This window comes from Sebastes fasciatus, chromosome 13 (assembly GCF_043250625.1).
Source record: "Sebastes fasciatus isolate fSebFas1 chromosome 13, fSebFas1.pri, whole genome shotgun sequence".
NCBI classification, from domain to species: domain Eukaryota; kingdom Metazoa; phylum Chordata; class Actinopteri; order Perciformes; family Sebastidae; genus Sebastes; species Sebastes fasciatus.
The window spans coordinates 33818079-33843209 of NC_133807.1; the positions used below are offsets into that span (position 1 = coordinate 33818079).

At 41.4% G+C, this 25131-nt stretch overlaps 1 protein-coding gene across 3 annotated transcripts; it reads left to right on the forward strand.

The window, feature by feature from the left end:
- The first annotated feature begins 189 nt into the window (after window positions 1–189).
- On the forward strand, window positions 190–24269 carry LOC141781367 (uncharacterized). 3 transcript variants are annotated; one of them, XM_074657077.1, is made up of 5 exons: window positions 191–607; window positions 14101–14545; window positions 17619–17715; window positions 19164–19208; window positions 22316–22799. In XM_074657077.1, exons 1-4 carry the CDS (start codon window positions 335–337, stop codon window positions 19195–19197), a joined length of 849 nt encoding a protein of 282 aa, XP_074513178.1. In that variant the 5' UTR covers window positions 191–334; the 3' UTR covers window positions 19198–19208; window positions 22316–22799. The 3 variants fall into 3 exon arrangements, with proteins under 3 accessions (XP_074513177.1, XP_074513178.1, XP_074513179.1); XM_074657076.1 differs by lacking the exons at window positions 19164–19208; window positions 22316–22799 and adding an exon at window positions 24120–24269 and having other exon boundaries at window positions 190–607; XM_074657078.1 differs by lacking the exon at window positions 19164–19208 and having other exon boundaries at window positions 192–607.
- The last annotated feature ends 862 nt before the right edge of the window (window positions 24270–25131 follow it).

Consider the following 25131-nt stretch of genomic DNA (forward strand, 5'->3'; position numbering starts at 1 on the left):
TCCAGAAAACTGAAAATATCGACAACAAGGGGGTTTCTGATCAGTTTAAACAACACAAGTGCTCACCATCCAATCACAGAAAAAAATGCAGAAAACTTCAAATGTCAAAAGTTTTTTATCCCAAATCTTTTATCTTTTTATGCTTTTATTTTGAAGCCACTCCGGAAGTGTGCTGTGTGTATTGTTAGTGTAGAGGCGGAGTGCAGCTCAGTGTGTGAGTGACAGCAGCTCAGTGAACACTCAGTGAACACTCCGCTCTCTAACGGTCTCACCCGGTCCTCTCTATCCGCCTCCCCTGCTCCTCTCTCCGGGTAAACTCCTCTCAGCCTCCGTCATGGAGCTGGACCCGGCCGTCATCATTCCCGCCATCATCTTCACCGTCGTCGCTATTTATTTCGCTACGTCGTACCTGAGTAAGAAGTCCGCCGCCGCCGCCGCCTCCTCAGCCGCGAAGAAGAAGCCTCAGGTCGGCTACGGAGACACCATCCCTCCGTCCAGAGCTCTGGGAGAGCCGCTCCGCTCCTCCGGAGCCTCCAGCGGACCCGAGCCCGAAGCCTCCCCGCCCACAGCAGCTCCTGCTCCGGCTGAGGAGGAGATCCACCTGAAGGTAAGATGATCCATTCTGATCAGTTCATTTACTATATAAATAATATGGATAAAGTTACCACAAACTCATTCAGACTGTTTATTTATCAGAAAACACAAATTCATTTATTTATTTAGTTAAGAAAAAGTGTTTTGCTCAATCTACATATAAAATAAAATATATATAAACGTATAAAAAATATAAAGTTAAAGTTAAGAAACATTATATATATACATGCAGTTTGTAACCAGTTTATTTAGTGCATAAATAATATGGATAAAGTTACCAGAAACTCATTTAAACTGTTTATTTCTCAGACAAAACAATTTATTTATTTAAATAAGACAATCTACATATAAAATAAAATGTATAAACGTATAAAAAATATAAAAATAAAGTTCAGAAAAATTATAAATATGCATGTAGAAAAAAAAATACAAGAAATCTGTGATGAAAAAAAGTTAAATAAATTGAATTTGTAGCGAGATTTAAAAGGAATTATCTATTTATATCTGTAAACCTGACAGATCAATTAATCAATCAGGTGCTGCAGGTTTCATGTCTCAGCTTTTGGTATTTTTATATTACAGATTTAATTAATAATTAATCAGTTAATTAAACATTCTCTGGTTCATGATACCTACTACTAAATATCAAACATTTAATTATTGTAGAATAATAAACAGTAAATAATACATAACTCATGTTTTAAGATGAGTGTAAAAACATACTGCACATAGAGTCACAGTAATACTGCTAAAAACATACCGTAAGTACTGCCAGGCTACACTATTTATATTTATAATCAAAGGATAACTGAGCTGTGATGATGTCATCAGCCTCCGCTGGACTCTGTTTACTGATAGTTAGCTCATGTTAGCATGCTAGGATGCAGGATGCAGGATGCAGGATGCAATGTGTTAAAGTCTGTGATGCACTGTCCAGTAACTTGAAATGCACTATGGGTGTTCCGCAAGGGTCAGTGTTAGGTCCCTATTTATTTAGCCTTTATATTAATGATCTTCCTCAGCAGTGTCATGATGTAGAACTGTGAATGTATGCAGATGACACTGTTGTATATACACATTCAAAAATCAATCATTGGCTTGATCAATCACGTCTGAGTCTAAATGTTAACAAGACAAAAGGTATGTTTTATTTTAAAACCCCGGTACAACATCTTAATGCTGACATTCTCATTAAAGGTGAAAGGATCGACATCGTCACTGATTTTAAATATAATGATATTGGATTCAAATTTGAATTTTAAGAAACATGTTAAAAAATAAATGGTTAAAACCATCAAGTACAACTTGGCAAATTTTAGACATATTATAAACTCTCTCTCTCTAGACGCAGCCGAGATATTCATGCATGCTATGATCCTTTCCCATTTCCCAGCTTTTTCTGTCAAGGCCACGAACCAGTGGAACACCAGTGAACAAACGGCTCGACGATGTGGTTGTGACGACATTTTACTTGTTAGCTAACTGTAATTATTAAATGTTAACACACTAAACTAAGATGATTAAACCTGCTAAACATTAGCATATTAGCATCGCCATTGTGCTGCCGTTAGCGTTTAGTAGCGGCTCACAGAGCTGCTGGTGTCAAAGAGTATAGAAGTAAAGAGACGATTCTCCGGTGTTTTTTTTTTTTTTACAACAGCCGCCATTTTGGACTGAAAACGTTTATTGTATTTATATTATTTGTTATGGTTAAACGCAGGACATTTCAGTAGAGATATTAAATATGACAATAGAATAGACATAATGTAGTTTTACTTTCGTACGGCTCTTCTCAGTGGACGTTTTACCGGCGTCCGGTAGTCGCTCTGCTGCTGGGCGCTGATGTTGACATGGACCCTAAATTGACTTTCACTTCTTGGCGATATACGTTCTTTGGCCGTCGGCTAGCAGCTAACGGTGCTAACAGTGCAAACCACAGCAACAGTGGTGACGGAGCTAAGGTTGTTATTGAACCGGAGGGTCGGCGCTACGCCTCCGACCACCGGGCGGGACGCCGTTATCAGCTGTAACCGCCATATAAGAGCCGTATAAGAGCCGTGCAGACGGGCTGCTGGGAGCAAAACCAGTCCACCAAATTAATGAGTTCATTTATTATTTAGATAATTGATTATTGGTTTGTCTTTGGGTTGTCAACAAAAACAAACACCTGAAGACCCACAACCAGCCGTTTTACCATTCTTTAACATTTTATACAGTTTATCAAGAGAGGTCGCGTCGTCATGGTTGATTGATCGACTAATTATTTGAGCTATAAATGTTGATAATATTGTTGGAAGAACAGCTGGAATCAGTTGCTTGAAGAATGTACGATTATTATTGCTGTTAATTGGCTAAATGTTAAAGTTTAAATCTTTTGTATAATAACTTTATTTCTGTCTGTTTCTGTATATTTTGGGCGTCAGAAGCTCCATCACACTGTTATTATACTGTTATTATACTGTTATACTGTTATTATACTGTTATTATGTAAAGTGTAGCATCATTAGATGAGCTGAATCGTTGATCGTTAACCTGATCATCAGTTCAGGAAGTTGTTAGATATTTGCATCCTCAGTTTGATCTCTTTCATCTCACCTCTCGGTCTCTTTATGGTCGATGTTTGGACCCAAATATAGTCGCCGTCTCCTCCTGGTGCTCACGGCTGATTACTGGATTTACCTGTGCACACACTGACGGGCTTCCTGTTCTGAGGAGCTCCGTGTTGGACCTCCTGGACCATTTGAATATCTGCTGATGTGATGAGCTCACATGTAAATGATGTGTCGTAGTGAGTCAGTTAGTCTCCGGAGGTCACGCAGCATGTTGACCCCTCGTTGGGTTGACCTTTTAAAAAGCCTGAAGAATGTGCCCACCGCTGCTGGAACACGCCACGGACTCAGCGCCTATATATAGTGAACCCTATATTTACGCCTGTGTATGTTCACGGTGTCTCATGTCTGTAATGGACTCTGGAGGTGGAGGGAGAGGGAGAGGTGGAGAGGGAGGAAGAGGGAGAGGTGGAGAGGTGGAGGTGATTTTGCTTTGCTTCCTCCAGCTGATTGAGGCTGAACTCGCTGTGAGGAACGAGGAGGAAACATCCCCATCAAAGCTGCAATAATCGATCAATTAGTCGGCAACTATTTTGATAATCGATTGATCAGTTTGAGTTCCTAATTCTCTGATTCCAGTTTCTTAATAAGGCTGTGTCAGGGCTCAGCAACCTTTACTATCTAAAGAGACATCTTACACAAAACATCCCCCAAAAACATCTGTCTGGAGCCACAAAACGTGATCATTGTGATGAAGGTAACTCAGCTTATAGTCTAAGTATATAGTATATCAGTCTGATGCAGTGAGGAGACAAAGTAAAGAGACAATGTACTACGGAGTATTAGGACCACATTGAGGGAAAACACATCTGAGATTTACACAATAAAGTCATAACTTTACGAGAAAAAAATAAAATAACACGTAAAATTACTACTTTATAATATTATGACTTTTTTTCTGTAAATCTCAGATTTCTTTTTTTCCTCAATGTGGCCTTAATACTCCGTCGTACCGTCGTACCGTCGTACCGTCGTACCATAGACCTACAACCATGATCAATAAAAGTGAAAATGTAAACAAAGAGCAGTTATTGATTTCCATGTTGAAAACTCCACAGAGATTCTCTGGAGAGGCTCTGGAGAGGCTCTGGAGAGGCTCTGGAGAGGAGCTGAAGAGACGCAGGATGATGACCTCCGATCTAGTCAAACAGATACCGCGGTGCTAACGTAGCAGCTAGGTGGCTCATGCTAACACGTTGTTGCTCGGCTGGTGATTGGGCCGATACCGCGGCTCCACTACCGCGCAGACTGGCTCCAAATGACGTCAGAATCTCAAGACGTCCTCTCCCGTATCCGGATATTTTGGCTTCACTTCTGTACGGCGGGAGGAAGTGGAGACGCAGCGGCCATCTTTATATCCAGTCTGCGGGCTCTCCCGGCTCTACGGGTCGCAGATCTTTTACATTATCCGACACACCTTCACCGTGTGGAGCGTCCAGCAGCAGCAAAGCATCATGGTATATTTGTCTTTGTGTAGATGTGCTCATAAAGGAGCTCTGTGTGTTCGAGCCGGAACACACAGAGGGCTGTTTGTCTGTGATGACTGAAGCTGTGAGCGCCGACGTCACCGCCACACTGAGTCAACTCTTTACTCTGCAGCTCACAGTTCACTTCCTGTAGATTAAACTGGACAGACGAAGCTCCCAGATAATATCATGTAGGTCTGAGAGATATAAATACTATATACCTGTATCATCATTTTACATCTATCTGCTTCATCTGAGTCTCTGAGGAGGTGGAAGGAAGTTACCGCTTTTATTGTGGTAGTCTGAGTAACGTGACGTCATATCCGTTCCGTATCCGTCAACCAAAACAAACCTCAGAGAGTGTAAAACGTTGGAGGGTCGTCGTGGATACGACCTGCACCCTCACATGTTAAATCCAGCGTGGTAAACACTACACATCCAGTAAAGGATGGAAACACTTTGGGTTTCACACATTGACAGGAAAAGCAGAGCTAGACAGAGCAGAGCTAAAGCTGCATGCTAACTCTGTCACGGACAGGAAACGTTATGGTATGGCGGTAACGTTATGGCGGTTACGTTATGGCGGTTACTTTATGGCGGTTACGTTATGGCGGTAACGTTATGGTATGGAGGTAACGTTATGGTATGGTGGTAACGTTATGGTATGGAGGTAACGTTATGGTATGGAGGTAACGTTATGGTATGGAGGTAACGTTATGGTGTGGAGGTAACGTTATGGTATGGAGGTAACGTTATGGTATGGAGGTAACGTTATGGTGTGGAGGTAACGTTATGGTATGGAGGTAACGTTATGGTATGGAGGTAACGTTATGGTGTGGAGGTAACGTTATGGTGTGGAGGTAACGTTATGGTGTGGAGGTAACGTTATGGTGTGGAGGTAACGTTATGGTGTGGAGGTAACGTTATGGTATGGAGGTAACGTTATGGTGTGGTGGTAACGTTATGGTGTGGAGGTAACGTTATGGTGTGGAGGTAACGTTATGGTATGGTGGTAACGTTACGGTATGGAGGTAACGTTACGGTATGGAGGTAACGTTACGGTATGGAGGTAACGTTATGGTGTGGAGGTAACGTTATGGTGTGGAGGTAACGTTATGGTATGGTGGTAACGTTACGGTATGGAGGTAACGTTACGGTATGGAGGTAACGTTATGGTATGGAGGTAACGTTATGGTATGGTGGTAACGTTATGGAGGTAACGTTATGGTGTGGAGGTAACGTTACGGTATGGAGGTAACGTTACGGTATGGTGGTAACGTTACGGTATGGAGGTAACGTTATGGTATGGTGGTAACGTTACGGTATGGAGGTAACGTTACGGTATGGAGGTAACGTTACGGTATGGTGGTAACGTTATGGAGGTAACGTTATGGTATGGAGGTAACGTTACGGTATGGAGGTAACGTTACGGTATGGTGGTAACGTTACGGTATGGAGGTAACGTTATGGTATGGTGGTAACGTTACGGTATGGAGGTAACGTTATGGTATGGAGGTAACGTTATGGTGTGGAGGTAACGTTATGGTGTGGAGGTAACGTTATGGTATTGAGGTAACGTTATGGTGTGGAGGTAACGTTATGGTGTGGAGGTAACGTTATGGTGTGGAGGTAACGTTATGGTACGGAGGTAACGTGGCGGTGGAGCTGGCCGTTGCTCTCGTCTCCGTGGTCAAATGGGCCGACGCTACGACTGTAGAGCACCCAGATACTGACATTTGCGTTCTCTGCATTGAAACGGCCCCGATGGAGCTGACCATGGATGATAAAGAGAACGGAGCTGACGGGAGAGCTAGAGACCACCTTGGAGAAGTTAGAGGAAGTAGAAACGTGGGACTACGTCCGCTTTTCAAAATAAGGCGTTAACAAAGGGAACTGTAGATACAAAATACATCTATGGAAATTAGATTGATGGATTATATTCACCAGAAGTATAAAACATTATAGATTAAAAAGAGAACACCACTAATCTGTGAGGGAAATGTCTTTATTCTTTGATTTCTGGGTTGCTGGATAATAAATGTAATCAATAATTCCTGTCAATGATTCTGATATATTTGACTTCAGGACGTCTCTGACTACATACATGCTGAACATCAAACATTCTACTGGATTCATTTAGAGATTTTACAAAGTAAAAGTCTCTAGAAGTGGATGATTCTACTTGTTCCCTTCATGGTCTAGAGGTAAACAAGTTAACAACAATCACTATAAATCACAATATAGAATCAGCACCAGAGTCTGGTGATAGTATTGATCAGGAGACAGGTGGATCGTCCCAGCTCTAGTTATTATTGTGAATTATAGATGAGACTATTGGTTGTATTCTGCTTCTCCTGTTGGACTCTCAGACCTCTAGAAGGATCCGTCCTCCGGCTGTTCTCAGCTTCCTGTTTACAGATTTACGGCCCTGCATGCTTCACGTATCGCTGCCATCAGAGCCGGAGCCCGATCCGGCTCCCTGACATTTATGTGCTTCACATGTTGTTTTGTTCCTCCTCCTAAAGTTACAGCTGCTCCTCCTCCATCCTCCTCCGTCCTCCTCCATCCTCCTCCGTCCACCCTGCAGCCTAAAGAAGGACATAAAGCTAGACTCAGGTTAATGCATAGAGAGCGTGGATGTTCTTCAGCTCATAGAACACAATGTGAGCTGATGTGATGAAGAGTATAGAGCTGTTAGAATGAGTCGGTCTGAGACTGTTCAACGGTTCCTCTCCCTCCTCATTCTTTGTTAGTGACCACAGTGTTAGTGGTGGAGTTGCAGCGCTCCATAAATGGAAATGTGATCGTTCACAAGAGTTGGAGCAGCTGTTTTCTGTCCAGTCCAGAGGTGGAGGTAGTTTGTCTCCGTGTTTCTATGTTGCAGACGTTTCAACGTTTCTCTGCAGACTTTTCTTTGCAGACGTTTCTCTGCAGACGTTTCAACGTTTACCTGCAGACTTTTCTTTGCAGACGTTTCTCTGCAGACGTTTCAACGTTTCTCTGCAGACTTTTCTTTGCAGACGTTTCTCTGCAGACGTTTCAACGTTTCTCTGCAGACGTTTCTTTGCAGACGTTTCAACGTTTCTCTGCAGACGTTTCTCTGCAGACTTTTCTTTGCAGACGTTTCTCTGCAGACGTTTCAACGTTTCTCTGCAGACTTTTCTTTGCAGACGTTTCTCTGCAGACGTTTCAACGTTTCTCTGCAGACGTTTCTTTGCAGACGTTTCAACGTTTCTCTGCAGACGTTTCTCTGCAGTAGTTTCCCTGCAGACGTTTCTCTGCAGACGTTTCAACGTTTCTCTGCAGACGTTTCTTTGCAGACGTTTCTCTGCAGACGTTTCAACGTTTACCTGCAGACGTTTCTCTGCAGACGTTTCAACGTTTACCTGCAGACTTTTCTTTGCAGACGTTTCTCTGCAGACGTTTCAACGTTTCTCTGCAGACGTTTCTCTGCAGACTTTTCTTTGCAGACGTTTCTCTGCAGACGTTTCAACGTTTCTCTGCAGACTTTTCTTTGCAGACGTTTCTCTGCAGACGTTTCAACGTTTCTCTGCAGACGTTTCTTTGCAGACGTTTCAACGTTTCTCTGCAGACGTTTCTCTGCAGTAGTTTCCCTGCAGACGTTTCTCTGCAGACGTTTCAACGTTTCTCTGCAGACGTTTCTTTGCAGACGTTTCTCTGCAGACGTTTCAACGTTTACCTGCAGACGTTTCTCTGCAGACGTTTCAACGTTTACCTGCAGACTTTTCTTTGCAGACGTTTCTCTGCAGACGTTTCAACGTTTACCTGCAGACGTTTCTCTGCAGACGTTTCAACGTTTCTCTGCAGACTTTTCTTTGCAGACGTTTCTCTGCAGACGTTTCAACGTTTACCTGCAGACGTTTCTCTGCAGACGTTTCAACGTTTACCTGCAGACTTTTCTTTGCAGACGTTTCTCTGCAGACGTTTCAACGTTTCTCTGCAGACGTTTCTTTGCAGACGTTTCAACGTTTCTCTGCAGACGTTTCTCTGCAGTAGTTTCCCTGCAGACGTTTCTCTGCAGACGTTTCTCTGCAGACGTTTCAACGTTTCTCTGCAGACGTTTCTTTGCAGACGTTTCAAGTTTTCTCTGCAGACGTTTCTCTGCAGACGTTTCTACGTTTCTCTGCAGACGTTTCTTTGCAGACGTTTCTCTGCAGACGTTTCAACGTTTCTCTGCAGACGTTTCTACGTTTCTCTGCAGACGTTTCTACGTTTCTCTGCAGACGTTTCCCTGCAGACATTTTGACGTTTCCCTGCAGACGTGTCTCTGCAGACGTTTTGACGTTTCCCTGCAGACGTTTTGACGTTTCTCTGCAGACGCTTCTCTGCAGACGTTTCCCTGCAGACGTTTCTCTGCAGACGCTTCTCTGCAGACGTTTCTCTGCAGACGTTTCCCTGCAGACGTTTCTCTGCAGACGTTTCTCTGCAGACGTTTTGACGTTTCTCTGCAGACGTTTCCCTGCAGATGTTTGACGTTTCCCTGCAGACGTTTCTCTGCAGACGTTTCTCTGCAGACGTTTCTCTGCAGATGTTTGACGTTTCCCTGCAGACGTTTCTCTGCAGACGTTTTGACGTTTCTCTGCAGACGTTTCTCTGCAGACGTTTCTCTGCAGACGTTTTGACGTTTCTCTGCAGACGTTTCTCTGCAGACGTTTTGACGTTTCTCTGCAGACGTTTCTCTGCAGACGTTTCTCTGCAGACGTTTTGACGTTTCTCTGCAGACGTTTCCCTGCAGACATTTCTCTGCAGACGTTTCTCTGCAGACGTTTTGACGTTTCTCTGCAGACGTTTTGACGTTTCTCTGCAGACGTTTCTCTGCAGAGAAACGTCTGCAGAGAAACGTCAAAACGTCTGCAGAGAAACGTCTGCAGAGAAATGTCTGCAGGGAAACGTCTGCAGAGAAACGTCAAAACGTCTGCAGAGAAACGTCTGCAGAGAAACGTCAAAACGTCTGCAGACGTTTCTCTGCAGACGTTTTGACGTTTCTCTGCAGACGTTTTGACGTTTCTCTGCAGACGTTTCTCTGCAGACGTTCCCATGATGCAGCCATCCTTTAACCAGAGGACTGACTCTGAGTGGGCGTGGCCTGTGTGGCGTTCACTGGCAGTGTGTCATGGACCCACGGAGCTGTTGTGTCTGACATACCTCTCCTGGTATTCCTGGCCTGGCACAGTTCCTCCCTCTCCTCCTCCCTCTGAAGCCCGGCCCGGTCTGGTCTGGTCTGGTCCAGTCCGGTCCTGTCCGGTCCGGTCCAGCTAATGACTCCTCTGCTCCTCGGTGCTCAGAGCTGTTTGGCTGGGCATCAACTCCAGAAGAAAACAATGGCTTCATATCACAACATCACAGCTAGTTCTTCCTCTGTGGGGATTTCACCACCACACCCAGTCCAACCCAGTCCAACCCAGTCTAACCCAATTGGTGGGCCTGCCTCCAGCCCACCAATCAGGCCACATCCTGGCATTTCTCTGCTCTTTTTTTGGCCACAATGAACCACTGAGCCCAGAGTTTTACAGCATTAGACAGAAGGAGAGGAAAGGCTTTAACAGAGCACAGAGCACACGTTGTTCTGTGTTTGTTCCACTCAGGAAACCAGGAGGACTGAACTCTTTATTAAACTACTCCAAACTGTCACACAATACATTTATTTATGGATTTTATTCCAGACCTGAAGACATGAAACCCTCCGTCTCGTCCACCTGTAATGAGGACTGGGAGTCAGGACCACCTCTGCTTACATAATAACATAGAAACCAGCTGTTCAGGCCGTTGTGTACTTTATTCTTTATTTGGATCCCTGTTGGCTTCCACTCAAACACAACAACAATAAAACCACTGAACGACCAGACAATAAGTCCAATGACAACACGATGTGGTTCTCTGTGATGCTAAATATGGTCCGTTCATTCAGCAGGTTTACAGCTGAAGGGTTATAGATTGTACTCTGCATTTTTAATATGAATGATTATTATGCATTTTCAGACTGAATAATGGATAGAAACAAAACAGGAATTCAGTCTGAATATGAGACTCGTACTTGATATGAACAGACGTGGAGTCACATTGAATAAACCTTCATCCGTCTGTTCAAGTAAACACCTTGAATCTGCAGCTCTGGACAGTAGACAGTCCTGCAGACGTTTCCCTGCAGACGTTGCAGACGTTTCACTGCAGACGTTTCCCTGTAGACAGTCCTGCAGACGTTTCCCTGCAGACGTTGCAGACGTTTCACTGCAGACGTTTCCCTGTAGACGTTACAGACGTTTTCCTGCAGACAGTCCTGCAGACGTTTCCCTGCAGACGTTGCAGCCGTTTCACTGCAGACAGCCCTGCAGACGTTACAGACGTTTTCCTGCAGACAGTCCTGCAGACGTTTCCCTGCAGACGTTTACCGTCAGACGTTGCAGACGTTTCCCTGCAGACGTTGCAGATGTTTCACTGCAGACGTTACAGACGTTTCCCTGCAGACAGTCCTGCAGACGTTTCCCTGATGACGTTTCCCAACAGACGTTGCAGACGTTTCCCTGCAGACAGTCCTGCAGACGTTGCAGACGTTTCCCTGCAGACATTTCCCTGCAGACAGTCCTGCAGACGTTGCAGACGTTTCCCTGCAGACGTTGCAGATGTTTCACTGCAGACGTTACAGACGTTTCCCTGCAGACAGTCCTGCAGACGTTTCCCTGATGACGTTTCCCAACAGACGTTGCAGACGTTTCCCTGCAGACAGTCCTGCAGACGTTGCAGACGTTTCCCTGCAGACATTTCCCTGCAGACGTTTACCGTCAGACGGTGCAGATGTTTCCCTGCAGATGTTGCAGACGTTTCCCTGCAGGCGTTTCCCTTCGGACAATGCAGACGTTTTCCTGCAGACATTGCAGACGTTTCCCTTCGGACGTTGCAGACGTTTTCCTGCAGACGTTTTCCTGCAGACGTTGCAGACGTTTTCCTGCAGACGTTGCAGACGTTTCCCTTTGGACGTTGCAGACGTTTCCCTGCAGACGTTGCAGACTTTGCAGACGTTTCCCTGCAGATGTTGCAGACGTTTCCCTGCAGACGTTGCAGACGTCTCCCTGCAGACGTTGCAGACTTTGCAGACGTTTCCCTGCAGACGTTGCAGACGTTTCCCTGCAGACGTCTCCCTGCAGACGTTGCAGACTTTGCAGACGTTTCCCTGCAGATGTTGCAGACGTTTCCCTGCAGACGTTGCAGACGTTTCCCTGCAGACGTCTCCCTGCAGACGTTGCAGACTTTGCAGACGTTTCCCTGCAGATGTTGCAGACGTTTCCCTTCAGAAAAGTGTTTTGTTGTCTCTTTAATAAATGGAGGCGGCGTCAGAGAGCTGAAGTGGAGATGAAGCAGAGAGCAGAAGGAACAATGAGTCTGTGTTTCCAGACTCAGAGCAGAGCAGGACGCTCTCTGACACAACAACAGTCTGTTCCCTCTGAACTCCAACATGGTGGCCGGCGAACCCCTCTGTTCACTATTATAATAATAATAATAATAATAATAATAATAATAATAATAATAATAATAATAATAATAATAGAGGAGTTCTGGATGAACCGCTTGCTGATAAAATTAAACCTCAGTAACAGTTCTCCTTTCTGAAATCATTCAGGCCTCGGTTTGAGGTCTCGGTTTAGGCCGTTGGTTTAGGCCGGCGGTTCAGGCCTCGGTTCAGGCTGGCGGTTCAGGCCTCGGTTCAGGCCGGCGGTTCAGGCCTCGGTTTAGGCCGGCGGTTTAGGCCGGCGGTTTAGGCGGTTTAGGCGGTTTAGGCCGGCGGTTTAGGCCGGCGGTTTAGGCGATTTAGGCCGGCGGTTTAGGCGGTTTAGGCTGGCGGTTTAGGCAGTTTAGGCAGTTTAGGCGGTTTAGGCGGTTTAGGCGGTTTAGGCGGTTTAGGCGGTTTAGGCGGTTTAGGCGGTTTAGGCTGGCGGTTTAGGCGGTTTAGGCTGGCAGTTTAGGCGGTTTAGGCTGGCGGTTTAGGCCGGCGGTTTAGGCGGTTTAGGCTGGCAGTTTAGGCGGTTTAGGCTGGCGGTTTAGGCTGGCGGTTTAGGCTGGCGGTTTAGGCCGGCGGTTTGGGCGGTTTAGGCCGGCGGTTTGGGCGGTTTGGGCGGTTTAGGCCGGCGGTTTAGGCCGGCGGTTTAGGCCGGCGGTTTAGGCCGGCGGTTTAGGCTGGCGGTTTAGGCTGGCGGTTTAGGCTGGCGGTTTAGGCCGGCGGTTTAGGCTTGCGGTTTAGGCCGGCGGTTTGGGCGGTTTAGGCCGGCGGTTTAGGCCGGCGGTTTAGGCGGTTTAGGCTGGCGGTTTAGGCGGTTTAGGCGGTTTAGGCGGTTTAGGCGGTTTAGGCAATTTAGGCTGGCGGTTTAGGCGGTTTGGGCGGTTTAGGCCGGCGGTTTAGGCCGGCGGTTTAGGCCGGCGGTTTAGGCCGGCGGTTTGGGCGGTTTAGGTCGGCGGTTTAGGCCGGCGGTTTAGGCGGTTTAGGCTGGCGGTTTAGGCGGTTCAGGCGGTTCAGGCGGTTTAGGCGGTTTAGGCGGTTTAGGCGGTTTAGGCTGGCGGTTTAGGCTGGCGGTTTAGGCGGTTTAGGCAGTTTAGGCAGTTTAGGCAGTTTAGGCAGTTTAGGCGGTTTAGGCTGGCGGTTTAGGCCGGCGGTTTAGGCCTAAGAATCCAGTTCATCATCCTGCTGACTCATGAAGTGATTTAATGACTCAGCATTTAGAACACTTTGTCTCAGCCGGGCGGCTCTCTGGTGTCGAGGTTATTTTGGTGTTTCATAGCTCAGGAATTCAGAGGAAGTGATTCAGGCTAAATGGATCCAATCCAGTTAGAGGCTGGGGGGGGGGGAGGGGGAGGATTAAGAGACCAGCAGGAGTTCTTTAATACCGTCAGACTGATGCATTTCACCGTCTGATGTCACCGGGTGTCACTGTGGTGAGTCATCGGTAGCAGAACCACGGCAAAACTCAGCACTCCACTAGAGACCCCGATGGAGGTGGATGTATTTATATAGATGCGTGTGCGTGTGCGTGCGTGTGTGCGTGTGCAGGTGTCGGGGAGACGACTGAAGAGGGTTTTATTTGTCCTGCTGTCAGCTGCAGCCGGCGGCTGATCCTCAACGAGGAGCTGCCGCTGACAGCTGTGACAGTCAGAGGTCAGAGGTCAGAGGTCAGAGGTCAGGGTGCTCACATGTTACATGATCCCATCAGCAGCACCTCGACTCCTCATAGAGTTATTAATATAGATATATATATAATATATATACTCTTACCCTGTAACATGCTGATGTTAATAAAGTTCTATTGAACTGGGTCCAGTCTGTTGGGTTCTGGTTCAGGACTCTTCTGGGTCTCTGAGACCTGCAGCCTCATCAGAACCAGACCAGACGGAGGTTAACCCTTTAAAACCTTTTATCTTTCCAGGCTGTCCCAGAACCAGTATCAGCACCAGAACCTGCCCCAGAACCAGTCAAAGTACCAGAACCAGTCACAGTACCAGAACCAGAACTCGTCTCAGAAGTAGCTGCTGCAGCACCAGAACCTATCCCAGAGCCAGAACCCGTACCAGAACCAGCATCAGCACCTAAACCTGTCCCAGAACCAGCTGCCGACCCAGAACCAGTATGGGAACCCGAACCTGTCCCAGAACCGGTCGCGGTGCCTGATCCAGAGCCCGTGGCCGAGTCTGAACCGGTATCTGAAGCGGTCCTGGAGCCTGAACCTGAACCTGTACCTGTACCTGCCGTGGAGGAGTTCTTACCCGAGCTGATCCCTGGTTCTACAGAGGACCGCCTGCTGACCCCTGAACCTGTCATAGAGGAACCAGAACCTGAACCAGAACCAGAACCAGTGACCATCCTGAACAACGGTGAGTCTGATCTGTGTGGAAGAACATCAACATGACCTGAGTATTTTATACTACAAGTATTTACAGAGTACTCCTACTCTGTCACTAAGTACTAAGTACTAGTAGTACTAGTACTACTAGTACTACTAGTAGTACTAGTACTAGTAGTACTAGTAGTACTAGTACTAGTAGTACTAGTAGTACTAGTACTACTAGTACTCTCTGCACAGAGTCCCAGTTAATAATCCGGTATCAGTTGGTTCTGCCTTTCAGACCTTTCAGACAAATTAAATCTAAAAAATCAATAAATTAAAATGTGTCTGTCTGCTCACAACAAACCAAATGATTATTATGATTATATTATTATTATTATTATTATCATTATTATTATTATCATTATTAAGACAAGAAGGAAAAAGGAAAAACTCATTATTTATATATATATTTCTTGATTTTAATTTATTCTCTTTTATATATATTCTATTTTATTCTATTCTATTTTGTATATATTTGTATTATTCAGGTTTATATATAATTTAATTTAATTTTGTATATTTGTTTTATTCAGTTTTTTATATAATTTTATTTTTAAAATATATATTCTATTTTATTTTATTCTATTTTATATATGTTGTATTTAATTTTATTTTATGTATATCATATTTAAATATATTCTATTTTATATATATTCTATTGAATTTAATTAATATTTTATTCTATTTTATATATATTTTCTTTTCTTTTATTCTATTTTGTACAATTGTTTCATTCAGTTTTTTATATAATTTATTTTTTCACATTATATGTTTTTTATATTATATATTCTATTTCATTTTATATATTTTATTTTATATATGTTGTATTTAATTTAATTTTATATATGTATATCATATTAAAATGTATTATATTTTATGTATATTGTATTGGATTTTATTCATATTTTATTGTATTTTATATATATTTTATTTTATTCTATTTTGTATATATTTGTTTTATTCCGTTTTAAATATAATTACCTTTTTTAATATTATTTATTTTTTATAGTATATATTCTATTTTATTTTATTTATTCTATTATATTTTATATATGTTGTATTTAAATGTATTCTATTTTTTTATGTTCTATATTATTTTTTTAATATATATATATAATTTTATTCTATTTTGTGTATATTTGTTTAATTCAGTATTTTATATAATTTTATTTTATTCTATTTTCTATATTTATGTTTTTTATTTTATTTTGTATATATTCTATTTTATATATGTTGTGTTTAATTCTTTTTTATGTAAATCTTATTTAAAATGTTTAGATATATTTTATTTATACATATATTTAATTTCATTCTATGCTGTATGTATTCTATTTTATTCTATTCTCTATATATATATATATATATATATATATATATATATATATATATAATATTATATTCAATCCTATATTTTAATTTCTGCGTTATCTAATGTTCGTGGATTCTGGTTATTAGTAAGTGATTTTCTTGTTATATATATTCAGTAGCAGCCTTAGAACTCGACTGATTCTATGTTCTTATGAAGAGTTGAAGCAGCAGCTGTGTTCAGCTGATAACTGATAACTGATCAGTTATCTCCTCCAGGAGGAGCCGACAGAGACCAGCTGGATGTACAGAACACACATATATACATGTATACACACGTATACATATACATACAGAGAACACACAGGTTTGACTGGATGACTACATGGACAGGCGACTGAAGGATCAGAAAATAGAAATTAATAATCGATCAATCATTATTATGAATAATTCTCCGTGTGCATCTCAACCAACTGTTGAGTCCAGCATCTCCATGACGACCAGTTGTTGACTTCCTGTCTCCTCATGTAGAGGTAGAGGTGTAGCAGCCGTCTGCTTCAGGAGGAGGAGACTCTTAATCTACTACAGCCAGACGGACAGTCTCACACACACACACACACACACACACACACACACACACACACACACACACACACACACACACCTGTCGCTCCACCTGAGACTCAGCAGGTGGAGCGACAGGTGTGTGTGTGTGTGTGTGTTGTACACTACATGAGTAAACTGTGTGATCATTATAGAGATGATTTGAATGTCTCTGCTCTGAAGGTTTAAATGCTGACTGAACGGATCAATAGTACTCTATGTACTCTCTCAGAGTACAAGTACTAATACCACACTGGGAAAATACAAGTAAAGACCTGCATTGAAACCCTTACTGAAGTCAAAGTATTATCAGTGAAATAGAATTAATGTACTTAAAGTAAAAGTATACTTAAAGTAGAAGTCAGTATTATCATGTGAATGTAGTTAAAGTAGTAAAGATGTGCTGTAGCAGTAATCAGTGTTGTTCTATTCTCTATCTGATGTTTCTGGATTCATATTACTGCTGCATTAATGTGAACGTTGTGAAATAGCAGAACATGAAAGTAATCCAGTAAAGTACAGTAACCTGAGTAGATGTACTATAAAGTACAGATAAAGTACTAGATGTACTAGTGAAGTACTAGATGTACTAGTGAAGTACTAGATGTACTAGTAAAGTACTAGATGTACTAGTAAAGTACTAGATGTACTAGTGAAGTACTAGATGTACTAGTGAAGTACTAGATGTACTAGTGAAGTACTAGATGTACTAGTAAAGTACTAGATGTACTAGTAAAGTACTAGATGTACTAGTGAAGTACTAGATGTACTAGTGAAGTACTAGATGTACTAGTGAAGTACTAGATGTACTAGTAAAGTACTAGATGTACTAGTGAAGTACTAGATGTACTAGTGAAGTACTAGATGTACTAGTGAAGTACTAGATGTACTAGTGAAGTACTAGATGTACTAGTAAAGTACTAGATGTACTAGTAAAGTACTAGATGTACTAGTGAAGTACTAGATGTACTAGTAAAGTACTAGATGTACTAGTAAAGTACTAGATGTACTAGTGAAGTACTAGATGTACTAGTGAAGTACTAGATGTACTAGTGAAGTACTAGATGTACTAGTGAAGTACTAGATGTACTAGTGAAGTACTAGATGTACTAGATGTACTAGTAAAGTACTCTCTGTGTGTGTTTTCTCAGACGTGGCTGCAGCTGACGAGGTGAAATTCATCCCAGGAAAGAAACAGAGCAAGTTTGAGACGATGATGACGAAGGAGGAGGTCGAGGAGGAGCAGAGGTCAGTGGAACCCGTCGTCATGGCGGCGCCGCTGATGATGATGATGATGATGTGACATGTGACCTGATGTACGCATGCTCTGTGTGCTGCCTGCATGGAGGGAACCAGGTGTTGTAGGGAGGTGGAGGCTCTTCTGCTCACACTACACAGCTAGCCCAGTTAGCATGTAGCTTTAGCACATTATTGTTGTCGTTGCTGTCGTCCTACAGCTGTTGATGTGTCACCAAACTGAGTTAAATTAAAGGAGCAGTGTGTAGATCTGGAGGTGTCTAGTAGGGAGGGGAAAAACACTGATTCACGTCACCTTTTTAACGGTTTCTAACCAGATGTTTTACCACCAGGATGGATCTATCTGCTTCATCTGAGTCTATCTGGAGGTAGAAGGAAGTTACCGCTTTTATTGTGGTAGTCTGAGTAACGTGACGTCATATCCGTTCCGTATCCGTCAACCAAAACAAACCTCAGAGAGTGTAAAACGTTGGAGGGTCGTCGTGGATACGACCTGCACCCTCACATGTTAAATCCAGCGTGGTAAACACTACACATCCAGTAAAGGATGGAAACACTTTGGGTTTCACATATTGACAGGAAAAGCAGAGCTAGACAGAGCAGAGCTAAAGCTGCATGCTAACGTAAAAAAAAGCCGAAATATGTCAGAAAAAAAACCATCTCGTCTCCGTGGTCAAATGGTCCGTCGCTCTCGTCTCCGTGGTCAAATGGTCCGTCGCTCTCGTCTCCGTGGTCAAATGGTCCGTCGCTCTCGTCTCCGTGGTCAAATGGTCCGTCGCTTTCGTCTCCGTGGTCAAATGGTCCGTCGCTCTCGTCTCTGTGGTCAAATGGTCCGTCGCTCTCGTCTCCGTGGTCAAATGGTCCGTCGCTCTCGTCTCTGTGGTCAAATGGTCCGTCGCTCTCGTCTCCGTGGTCAAATGGTCCGTCGCTCTCGTCTCCGTGGTCAAATGGTCCGTCGCTCTCGTCTCCGTGGTCAAATGGTCCGTCGCTCTCGTCTCCGTGGTCAAATGGTCCGTCGCTCTCGTCTCCGTGGTCAAATGGTCCGTCGCTCTCGTCTCCGTGGTCAAATGGGCCGACGCTACGACTGTAGAGCACCCAGATACTGACATTTGTGTTCTCTGCATTGAAACGGCCCCGATGGAGCTGACCATGGATGGATAAAGAGAACGGAGCTGACGGGAGAGCTAGAGACCACCTTGGAGAAGTTAGAGGAAGTAGACACGTGGGACTACGTCTGCTTTTCAAAATAAGGTGTTAACAAAGGGAACTGTAGATACAAAATACATCTATGGAAATCAGATTGATTGCCAACGTGGTTATTATGTCTTTAACCCTTTAATGTTCTGAGTTTCTATCTAGACGTTGATAATGAACCTTTATTGTGGTGAGTTTCCTCCGTGTCGTCGGTCTGACGGCCTCCTCCACCTTTATCTCTACAGGATAGAGCTCACCTCTGATTTAACCTCTCTATAATCATCCTGATGGTACGTAAGGTTACTGAACACAGAACACCTCTCTGTAGTCCAGACAGTCTGAGGCTGATCTCAGTACTGTTCTGTTACTGACTTCCTCTCCTCATCACCCAACAACACCTCCTTATAGACTGATCTCACATCAGTTAGAGTCAGAGTCCCGTAAACAGAACCAGATAACCAGGAATCACCGTTTAGATGGGAGGAAAAGGACCGAAAACAGAATTTAACAATGAAACACTTTGAATAAGTAATGTTAAATATTACAATAAAGGCAGACACCGTCGTTACAACTAGCAATACGTTTATTATTATTATTATCATTATCATTATTATTATCATTATTATTATTATCATTATTATTATTATCATTATTATTATTATTATCATTATTATTATTATTATCATTATCATTATCATTATTACAGGGGATCTGGTGCATAAACAATCAGAGGAAATAAATACATAATCAGGTACTGCTAAAGTCAAGAATCATAAATATGAAATATATGAATGTAAAATATAATTATTTTGAAATGAAGAGGATGCAGCGTGTGTTAAACATGTATATGTATATGATTGACTTATGATTATTAATTAATATTCTGTGACATGGTAATGAATATATCTTATTGTGGCAGCAGTGCTGTTTATCTGAATTATTATAATAAATGAAAAGTAATGTCAGTAAGCTCATTATTGTGATATTCTGCTGCAGACATTAGATTTATTATTAATTTGTTATTTTTATTAATAAAGTCCAGACTTCACATTAAAAATATAACATCTGCAAAATATGTGCTGAGATTCAGATAAAACGTGTACGATAAATAGAAATACAGTCTGTGACGGACAATCGTTTAATAATCATTGATTTATAAGTGAATCATTGTTTTTAAATCCGCCTCCACGGAAACATCACAACACCTGGAAATATCACAACACCTGGAAACATCACAACACCTGGAAACATCACAACACCTGGAAACATCACAACACCTGGAAACACCTTGTCAGATCATTAAAGCTTAGTAGTCTTTATTCTTTATTCTTTATTCCTTATTATTTATTTTATTACGAGAATTAAGTCATAACTTTACGAGAAAAAAAGAAAATAACATGTAAAATGACTACTTTATAATATTACGACTTGGTTGTTGACCTCTGACCTCTGACCTCTGGTCTAGGAGTTAGTAGTTGTGTCTGTATATTAGCAGGTAGCTGGAGGTCTCACATGTAAACACTAACAGGTGGAATCAGCTCAAATGAGTCACCTCACCTGTGTGATTAACGCAGCTCACTACAGGTAATCCTTCACATCGGGACTCCATCTCTCTGGTTCTGGTTCTGGTTCTGGTTCTGGTTCTGGTGCTGGTTTACTGTCGCTGAGGACCGAGCGCTTGCTTTCTCTACTTCATTTATTCAGCCTCACCTGTCAGCCTCACCTGTCAGCCTCACCTGTCAGCCACGCCTGCTAACCCTGCATGCTGCCTGCTAACAACCTCAGCTAACGGTGAGTCCTGCCGGTCGCCGTTAACCGAAGCTCCAGCTGTGAACTGATGAGACTCTCGCATCTGATCTGGACCACCGAGGTCTCTGATTGGCCGCTCCAGCTGTCCGTCACACTGACGTCAGATTTCAGGGAGTTTAAATCAACTCTTATTTTAAATGTTATAAACACAGACGACGCTTAACTGGATTCAAAACCTTCGTCTAAATCATACGTTAACGTTTTCTTTATAAATCTACAGACTAATAAAAAATACATATAAAATAAATAATAATAAAGGATTCTTCAGACTTCACCTGAAACTCTTTACAAAGCTGTTAAAGTTATTATTATAGTAAGTTAAAGTTATAAATAAAATTATTAAGGAGGCGGGGGAGGGGGGGAATATAATATATCATATAAAAAAACTCAGAATGTCCAAAATTAAGATCACAACTTTACAAGAAAAAACTCAGAAATTTACAAGATTAAAAATATAAATATGAGAAAAATAAATCACAAATTTACGAGAAAAAACACAGAATTTACAAGATTAAAGTTGTAAATTTACAAGAAAAAAACCTCGGAATTTACAAGATTAAAATCGTAAATTTACGAGGAAAAATCACAAATTTCCAGAGAAAAAAACACAGAATTTACAGGACTAATATCGTAAATTTACGAGAAAAAACCCTGAATTTACAGGATTAAGATCATAAATTTACAGGAAAAAACTCAGAAATTTACAAGATTAAAAACGTAAATTTATGTGAAAATAAATCACAAATTCTCGAGAAAATAAATCAGAATTTTCAAGATTAACGTTGTAAATTTACAAGAAAAAAATCTCAGAATTTACAAGACTAAAATCGTAAATTTATGAGGAAAAAAAATCTCAAATTTCCAGAGAAAAAAACACAGAATTTACAGGACTAATATCGTAAATTTACGAGAAAAAACCCTGAATTTACAGGATTAAGATTGTAAATTTACAAGAAGGAAACCCTCAGAATTTTCGAGATTAACGTTGTTAATTTACAAGGAAAAACTCACAAATTTCCGAGAAAAAAAATCAGAATTTACAAAATTAAAATTGTAAATTTACAAGAAAAAACTCACAAATTAGAACAGATTAACGTTGTAAATTTACAAGAAAAACGTATAAAGCAAAAGAAATGAGTAAAACATCGAAATAATGAGAAAGTTCAGTCGTATTAAACTCTGAAGTCTAAACGACGTCTAAACGACGTCTGAAGAGCAGCGAAGCCCAAACATCTTTAACAGATTGGATTATTAATCTGTATTCTTCTCATCATTTCACAGCTGAGTTTATAGTTTATAACTTTATAGTTTATAGTTTATAACTTTATAGTTTATAGTTTATAACTTTATAATAATGAACCAAAGACTTCTGCATGAATTCATAATTCATAATCTAACATTAATGATAACCTGCATTTAAAGGACCACCCCAGCCCGGTAGTATATATAAATCATGTACTATTCATGTACTCTTTGAACTGATTGGTTCTGACCGGCTGGTCTGGTTCTTCTTTAAAGTTCGTTATGAAACTGTTTCTATATTTTCTGTTCATTGATCTGAGTCCTGATGTTCGTCTCGTTGTTTCAGAGCTCCTGAATGAGACGTCAGACGTCCTGATTTCCTCTCAGCTGATCAGTGAAGACGACGAAGTGAAACTTTATTCTATTTCTGGTGTCAGAGCTTTGAGGTCTTTCAGGTCTTTCAGGTCTTTCAGGTCTTTCAGCTGCTTGTGAATATCCAACGTCTTCCCACCGACGTGCCTTCAGGATTCTGCCTTTTGACCCGTCAGCTTGTCTTTAGTTGAGGATGTGTAAAGCTGTGGGATGATGATGTTGTGGTTGTTGTTGGAGCTTCGTTAACACAAACCCAGTGTGAAGTTGTGGTGATTATTACAGAGTGAGATAAACTATTAAACTGTGATTTAAATGAGGTTTAAAGACCGACGTGTTCAACAGGAAGCTCTTCAGTCTAAAGGTCACCGTGGAGTGTTCGAGTTCTTCTGTCTCATTTAAATGTTGAAACCTGCAATAAAGAATTAAAGAAATGAATAAATGTGTGAAACTGAACACAAGTTGTTAGTCGTGTTTGTTATTCAACTTCTCCTGCAGTGAAAATCAGAAATCAGCCGTCATTGAAACTCATTGAAAGTCATTGAAAGTCATTGAAACTCATTGAAACTCATTGAAACTCATTGAAACAGTTCCACGTGTTTAGTTTCCAGCTGCTTCTTTTGTTTTTGTTCAACGTTAAATATCCGAGTGATTCATGATCACGCGATAACAGAAATACATAAATACAGATGACAGTACACATCGGAGCTACTTGTACTTTCTCCTTCTACATCTCAGAGGGAATATTGTATTTGTTTTACTGCTCTACATTCATCTGACAGCTTTAGTTATTATTGTTTTAAAGATATTTCAAGAATAAAGTCAAATTTAGATTTCTAATATTATATTTAGAAAATAATATATATTAATATTTCCAGACATCTACCCGATGGAATCATACACTTTATTCTTATGATGTGACTGTCTACTCGTAATATTACAACTACAAATTAAGATGTTAGTCTGAAAATATTACAAGTTTTCTATCAAAATAAAATGTTTTTTTTTGTTTCTTAAAATATGATGAAATTAATCTTGAAAAGAGTTGGACTTTATTCCCCATAAATATTATAACTTTGTTCTTTAACTCTTCCTCAAAATACATATTTTATTTTTTTTTCTTGTAGAGTTAAGATATATATTTCTTTCAAATATTATAACTTAAATCTCAAAATATTAAGAAAAAAAATTAAATAATGAAATATTTATGAAGTTTTTTTATCTGTAAAATTTAACAACTTTGTTCTTTGAATCTTTTCCTCGAAAAATGTATTTTATTTTTCTTGGAGAATTATATTTTTTCTTCAAATATTTCAACTTAAATCTCAAAATATTTCGACTTTATTAACAATAACATCGTCTCCGATTGTAGAGCATCTGTAAGGTGTTTCCAGAATAGTCAAATTTAGATTTATAATATTATATTTAGAAAATAAAGTCTTAATATTTCCAGATATCTACCTGATGTAATAATACATTAATCTTGAAAATGTTAGTATTTTTTGGGGAGGTGGAATTTTTTTGTTTTAATTTTGAAAAAATTGTGACTTTTTTCAAAAATAACTTATTTTGGAAATATTTCTTAACCTTGAAATATCATCAAATATTTATTCTCAAAATAAAAGATTTTTTTTTAGGACTTTTTTTCTATTTTTTTCTTGAAAATGTTTGATATCTTGCTCAAAAATGAGTTTTTCTTTTGGAAATATACAACGTTTTTTCTGTTATGATATTATGATATTATACATAACGTGTGTGTGTGTTGTGCCGTGACTTCCCAGGGTGCAACAGGAGCAGCTGGCAGCCATCTTCCTGCTGCTGAGGGAGAACCAGGAGGTGCTGGGGGACGTGACGGAAGGAGACATGGAGGAGCAGCTGAAGCTCTACTCCCTCTGAGATGATGTCATCATGAAGCTCTACTCCCTCTGAGATGATGTCATCATGGAGGAGCAGCTGAAGCTCTACTCCCTCTGAGATGATGTCATCATGAAGCTCTACTCCCTCTGAGATGATGTCATCATGAAGCTCTACTCCCTCTGAGATGATGTCATCATGAAGCTCTACTCCCTCTGAGATGATGTCATCATGAAGCTCTACTCCCTCTGAGATGATGTCATCATGAAGCTCTACTCCCTCTGAGATGAAGTCATCATGAAGCTCTACTCCCTCTGAGATGATGTCATCATGGAGGAGCAGCTGAAGCTCTACTCCCTCTGAGATGAAGTCATCATGAAGCTCTACTCCCTCTGAGATGATGTCATCATGGAGGAGCAGCTGAAGCTCTACTCCCTCTGAGATGAAGTCATCATGAAGCTCTACTCCCTCTGAGATGATGTCATCATGAAGCTCTACTCCCTCTGAGATGATGTCATCATGAAGCTCTACTCCCTCTGAGATGATGTCATCATGAAGCTCTACTCCCTCTGAGATGATGTCATCATGAAGCTCTACGCCCTCTGAGATGATGTCATCATGAAGCTCTACTCCCTCTGAGATGATGTCATCATGAAGCTCTACTCCCTCTGAGATGATGTCATCATGGAGGAGCAGCTGAAGCTCTACTCCCTCTGAGATGAAGTCATCATGAAGCTCTACTCCCTCTGAGATGAAGTCATCATGAAGCTCTACTCCCTCTGAGATGATGTCATCATGAAGCTCTACTCCCTCTGAGATGATGTCATCATGAAGCTCTACTCCCTCTGAGATGAAGTCATCATGAAGCTCTACTCCCTCTGAGATGATGTCATCATGAAGCTCTACTCCCTCTGAGATGATGTCATCATGAAGCTCTAC

Bases quoted from the DNA above. Each gene is read 5' to 3' on its own strand.
- LOC141781367 (XM_074657076.1), top strand. From the start codon at position 335: ATGGAGCTGGACCCGGCCGTCATCATTCCCGCCATCATCTTCACCGTC. The intron at 14,546-17,618 runs GTGAGTCTGATC...GTGTTTTCTCAG, and splicing joins AGTGACCATCCTGAACAACG to ACGTGGCTGCAGCTGACGAG. The intron at 17,716-24,119 runs GTCAGTGGAACC...GTGACTTCCCAG, and splicing joins GAGGTCGAGGAGGAGCAGAG to GGTGCAACAGGAGCAGCTGG.